This window comes from Mycetomoellerius zeteki, unplaced genomic scaffold (genome assembly GCF_001594055.1).
Source record: "Mycetomoellerius zeteki isolate Tzet28-1 unplaced genomic scaffold, Tzet1.0 scaffold485, whole genome shotgun sequence".
NCBI classification, from domain to species: Eukaryota; Metazoa; Arthropoda; class Insecta; order Hymenoptera; family Formicidae; genus Mycetomoellerius; species Mycetomoellerius zeteki.
The window spans coordinates 19,385-26,184 of NW_017257484.1; the positions used below are offsets into that span (position 1 = coordinate 19,385).

At 34.1% G+C, this 6,800-nt stretch overlaps 1 protein-coding gene across 1 annotated transcript in view; it reads left to right on the plus strand.

Moving 5' to 3' along the window:
- LOC108727385 (uncharacterized) overlaps window positions 1-6,800 on the plus strand; it is a 15,043-nt gene that overhangs the window by 5,356 nt on the left and 2,887 nt on the right. The window contains 3 exon segments of the mRNA XM_018455502.1: window positions 2,656-2,703; window positions 2,706-2,832; window positions 2,918-3,065. Of these exon segments, the coding sequence (XP_018311004.1) occupies window positions 2,656-2,703; window positions 2,706-2,832; window positions 2,918-3,065 (323 nt within the window).

The window sequence follows — 6,800 nt, forward strand, 5'->3', positions numbered from 1 at the left end:
CAGCCTCTGCTATCTCCCTAACCTTAATTCGACGGTTGTCCATTATCATTTGATGAATTTCTTCGATGTTATCGGTGATGTTATGGTTGCAATTGTTGGCCGTCCCGAACGTTCATCATCAGCTAAGCTGGTACGACCACGTTTAAATTCAGCTACCCATCTTTTCACGGTGGCAATGATGGGGCAGAGTCCCTGTAAACAGCGTCCAACTCGGCTTTAATTTGCATAGACGTATTGCCTTTCAAATGCAAGAATTTAATTATAGCACGATATTAAATTTTTTCCATTTTTACAAAATGACGACACAAATGATTGTCAAACAAGAACTGAACATCCAAAGTGGCCACAATTGTCACAGATATCTTTCGTAAGTATCACGATTATAATACCAGAATGGCTTTGACGAGTAACGCTATCTTCATGATGAGGCTCAAAACTTTTCAGAAGACGACCCTTGTACATACAATTAATCTAGTTCCATATAGTGATAAAACGCAATTTACTGTACGAAACCTGTTCTCTCTGTTCTCATACATGTCAGTCGGTGTAAAATTCTTGAAAGATAGGTCGAACAATTAGCTTAGAATTAGAACAGGCTAGCCGATTGCAATAGTCATCTGTTCATAGGTCATATGAAGTCTTCATTTGAATCTTAACATAATAACGAATAGAAATGTAAATAAATTATTATGAAATCTATAAGTATACCATATAGCTTCAACGTAATAGGCATTAAATATCTTCAACATTTGCGATTTAAAAATGTCCATTGTAATCGGATGGAAGTTATAAAGTCAATGCAATGCTCTGACTGGATCTTGTTCAAAATTTATATAGACATACTTTAAAATGCTTGATAACAAATGACTACAATACAAAGAGACAAAGAGTCATTTTAGGAAAAGGAAGATTCAGTAAATTAGCAGCGAAGGAAGGGAAATTTAAAAGAGGGAAAGTAATTGTAATATAGGATTACATATGCAGGTAGAGATTCCGTGTCGTTTTGTTTATTTAATGCGTTTTTTTGTCTCTTAATAAAAACCAAATCCGGAATCAGTCTCTTGTTATATGACGGTTCATTATCCAAAATTTTCACATCGTCCCAATTAAAGTTGTGATCATGATTAATTCGATGATTGGAAATAACAGACGGAGAACTCGTTTTTTTATTTATATTCTTGATATGTTCGGAAACTATGGTTTTTAATTGCCTTTTAGTATATGCCTCATATCAGCTTTTATGGCTGATATGAGGCGTCACAATCATGACTAATACTACGTCTTGATGTGCTATCTTTTCCAGAGGATCTTTTCCAGTGGTGATAAATTTATTTAATTTATTAGGAATCGTGAAAGCAGGTTTAAAGTTTTAGCAATGTGTGAGAATGATTCAGAAACGATCTTGACAAAAAGCACAGTAAAATAACGTGTATTATCATTATATTATATTGGATTTCATTATGATTAGCGTTATGATTAATGTGAAATTTAATTCGTGTGTGGATAGCTGAATAAATGAAAGGAAAGGGATAATCATTCTTGAGTAGTATGTTGATCATATCTATAATGTTTTTATGGTGGAATTTAGAATGGAATAATAGTACAGTTCTATCGAACAATCCATAGATCATACCTCTCTTATTTCATGTAGGATGCTGGGATCGAAAATGAAATCGAAATTTAAATATCTTTCGGAAAAGGTTGGTTTTTTATAACAATCAAAAATGATTTTTTGTTCGTCAATAATAATAATTACGTCGAGGAAATTTAATTTACTTGTCTTAATTACACGACATTTTGTTACGTAACTTTTTGTGACATGATTTTTTTTAGTAGGGATTTCAGTAGGACTTCAGTAGAGATTTTACATAGGTCTACAACTTTCACATAAATCGAGAATCGATTAAATATCTTAGAAACTACACTTTTAAAAATGCTTCCTTTACATGAAGTTCGTGATTATAAACGAAATTAAAAGTAATGAATAATTTAACTGAAAATTAAGTTACAGTAGTTATTTAAATGTAATGAACGTGTATATTAAATTTCATAAATTTTCATTAAATTTCATGTACATGAAAATTACATTAAATTTCATGTACATGTACACAAATATACTTTTCAGTTGTAAATACATTAAATTTAATGTAATGTCATGGAATTAAATTCAAATTGTGTAACTTAAAAGTATATTAAATTTCATGAAGTTTTTAACAGTGTATGACAAACCGTCACCTAGTTGTTAAAGCAAAGTTGTTCAAGATCATGGCCTGAACAACATATCAAGATTAGGATCGTTTGAGTTCGTTCTCCACGATTAAAATCTTTTACTGAAATTATACACTTTAACTGTAAATATCTAAAAAATTATAAGAGACCGCCACTTAATTGTTAAGGCAAAGTTATTCTAGATCATGACCTTGACAACATATATCAAAGTCAAGATCATCTGAGCTTGTATAAGCTTTGTGTAAATTTTTGCAAAGAATTACCCTCAATTTGACACATGCTACAATCGAGAATAAACATTTAGTCAGACTTCATCGATGTGTTTTTTATATTATTTTTAATGTTCGATATTGTTTTCCTTTTTTATTGTTGAATTTTATTTAATCAAATTTTCACATGTAAATTATTATTTCGATAATTATTTAGGAACAGGATATCCCGATCAACATTAACGCTAGAAAGTTACTAGATTGGGGCTGATAAATCGGAAGCATTGCAAGAAGGATTGGCACATGAATATTTTACCCATTAGGCAGAAAATTAATAATGCGATACAGAATATGCCTGTTCATGATGACATTGCTTTATTGTTGTCTGGTGCCTGTAAGCTATAAATCATTATAGCTCCATTTTACGATTTTTACAAATATATAGTTGCTTCTGACTTTTTACTTTTACCTTTTTTTAGATATAAATTATTTTTACTGTGTGAAGATTGTGAAAATTTTGAAGAAAACGGAAGCTAATACAAAAAATTTATTCGAGCGTTATGGCTCACAAAGGATGAAAGATTGGCAGGAGATTTTGAGATTGTATGAAAAAGATCTGGAGATACGGTAGTGTCTCGGCGCTAAGCCAAGCGCAGCGACACTGCAATGCCTCCTTTACGCGAGCCGGCGAGTTGTGGCAGATTGAGATTATGGTATCTCAATAACGGCTGAACGGATCGAGTTTTATATATAGTTTAATATATAGCTTACATTCCGATCGTAACATACATGCTTTTATTTTTCCTCTACGTGTCCTACAAGCGGAGATATTGTGACGCAAAGTCCGGATCTGTCACTTTTCACATTCAGATTCAGATACGTCGTTATTATTATTGTCGTCGACCAGGAAAAATGTACGTCTCGTTTTTTCGATAATAGATGGCTTTTGACTTAACCAAGCGATGGCAGCATTGCACATTCGAATGTGAACAACCACATATGTGAACAACGACGAATGATGGAAACAGTGTCATCACATATTATACAATGTGCAACGCGCGCATGGTGCAAAAATACGATGTGACGCACACGCGGCGCAAATTATTAATTAAAATTAAAATGAAATATTAATTAAAATTGAAATAAAATCGAGATTGTCGTTGAAGATCTAGGTATTTACCGCGTCGAAGAAGAGGGTGTCTAAATGTTTGTCATCGAAGAAGTTAGTGTCTAAATGTTCGCCGTCGAGGTAATGAGAGCCTAGGTGTTCGCCGTTGAGGAAGTGGGTGTCTAGGTGTTGTCTACATGTTCATCGTCGAGGAAGTTGGTGTCTAGATGTTCGCCGTCGAGGAAATGAGTGTCTAGGTGATCGCCGTGGAGGAAGTGAGTGTCCAGGTGTTCGCTATTGAGGAAACGGGTGTCTAGGTGTTCGCCGTCGAGAAAATGGATGTCTAGGTATTCGCCGTCGAGGAAGTGGGTGTCTAGGTGTTCGCTATTGAGGAAATGAGTGTCTAGGTGTTCGCCATCGACGAAGGGATATCTAGGTGTTCGCCGTCGAGAAATTAAGTGTGTAGGTGTTGTCTACATGTTCGCTGTCGAGGAAGTTGGTGTCTAGATGTTCGCCGTCGAGGAAATGAGTGTCTAGGTGTTCGCCGTCGAGGAAGTGGGTGTCTAGGTGTTCGCCATCAAGGAAGTGGGTGTCTAGGTTAAAAAAATAAAACCTAAGTGATACTATCTTTGTTATGGTTACATAACTCTAATGATATGTATCATATGTATAAAAAATTTGATATCAACAACAGGCGCCAAGTTAAATTCTGTTACGTTAATTATTTATTTATTATTAACTTTAATGATATCTATTATAAAACTGAAGCGGTACTATCTTTATTATTTAGTTAACTCTAATCATCGAAAAAAGCTATTTATATGATAAAACTTAAATGGTAATGGTATTGAAAAAAACTGCTATTCTACCAAGTTAAATTTTACTATACTCTTATAGCGTTTTCGATTGGGAAAAAATTAGTGCGCACCAGTGCGCACTCAGTTCACACCAACACTGGACGAGTTCCATGGGTTGCACTGAATAGTGCAAGTTCAAAAGAACACGCCAAGATTTTCAGTGCTAAAGTTGAAATGCCATTTCGAGTTGTAAGATTGTAAGGACTTGATTAAAATGCAGAAAGAACGCAGAAAAATAACTTCGACATTTCATATTCGTAACTTTAAATAATGATTTTTTACTATATGTGTAATTAAATAATATATAACATATCAAGAATATCATATATGTACATACTTATCAATAATTGTACACATTTGCATGATATAAATTACAGATTTGCTTGTCCCTTTTATACTGTGACAAAATGATGTACTGATATCCTATATATATATATATATCCAGTGCACTGAACTGGCACCGTCAAAATATCTCGTGCCACTTAGTGCGCACTGAGTGCGCACTATGCGAGTGTCGTGCGGTCAAATGAACATGTGACACTAGTCAAGTGCGCATTGGCACTGCCAATCGAACATGCTCTTGACACTGAGTGCAGCAAGTGCACCCCAATCGAAAATGATATTATTTTCCAAAAAGAAAATAATAGTAACTTTAATCGTATACAACTTACCTTTTTTAAAAAAAAAGTAAAAAAAGCGCTAAGTGTGTGTGCTTCTCGTGTAGAATCACCATTTGGACCGGTTTCACCAACGTCAATTACTTAATCGGCCGTGGAACTGATGATTAATTGCGTTTGTTGTTTAGTAGAATTGACCACTTACGGTTGACAGTTAATCACCGATCAGGATTAATCGAGTTGATATAATTCTTTGTATATGATACATTCCAATCCAAGTTATAATGGCTGTATTCCCCTTCAAAAATTATTACATGAAAATCATTATATCACAAAATTTACTAAATCTAATGATATATATATCATCTGTATAAAAGATTTGATATCAACAATTGTGGCGCCAAGTTAAATTCTGTTAATTTAATTAAATTTATCAAAATTTTATGTATTATTCGAAAAAAGATTTGATTGCCAAATTAAATAATGAATATTAATCTAATATGTATTATTCATACGAACGATTTGATATCAACAAATGTGGCGCCAAGTTAAATTCTACTACAAAATAAAAAGTAGAACTTAAGTGATACTATCTTTATTATTTACTTAATCCAAATGCTACTATCTTTAATTTTTATACAATGAAACCTAAGTATACGTATACTTATTGAAGAATCTTCCTATTCCAATCCAAATGGTTTAAATTCCTCTTAAATGAAATTATCATATCACAATTCATTCAAAGACATTTCCTCTTCCAACTAAAGTAGTGATTATTTAATCACAATTCATTCAAAGATTTTCTCTACCAACTAAAGTAGTGGTTATTTAATTCTCCTTCAAAACATTATACAAAACATCACAACATTGCGTTACCTTGCTCAATTTAAGTGTTACCACAAAAAATTAAAGAATTAACCGTATAAAATGAAAAAATTTAATTTAAATAGAAAAATGTTTCATGCGGCAACACTTGCAATTTTGTGATGGTTGTGAACCACTTAGACACTCATTTCCTCAATAGTGAACACCTAGACACCTGCTTCCTCAATAGCGAACACCTAGACACCCGCTTCCTCGACGGCGAACACCTAGGCACTCATTTCCTCGACGGTGAACATTTAGACACCAACTTCTTCGATGACGAACATGTAGACACCCACTTCCTCGACAGCGATCACCTAGAAACCCATTTCCTCGACGGCGAACACCTAGACACCCACTTCCTCGACGGCAAACATCTAGACGCTTAATTCTTCGATGGTGAACATTTAGATACCCTCTTCTTCGACGCGGTAAATACTTAGATCTTCAACGACAATCTCGATTTCATTTCAATTTTAATTAATATTTCATTTTAATTTTAATTAACAATTTGCGCCGCGTGTGCGTCACATCGTATTTTTGCACCAGGCGCGCGTCACTTTGTATATATGTGATGACACTGTTTCCATCGCTGATTATCACAACCGTCATGTGTGGTTGATCACGTTCGAATGTGCAATGCTGCCATCGCTTGGTTAAGTCAAAAGCCATCTATTATCGAAAAAACGAGACGTACATTTTTCTTGGTCGACGACAATAATAATAACGACGTATCTGAATCTGAATGTGAAAAGTGACAGATCTGGACTTTGCGTCGCAATATCTCCGCTTGTAGGACACGTAGAGGAAAAATAAAAGCATGTATGTTACGATCGGAGTGTAAGCTATCGATTAAGCTAACATAAAACTCGATCTGTTCAGCCGTTATTGAAATTCGATAATCTCAATCTGCCAC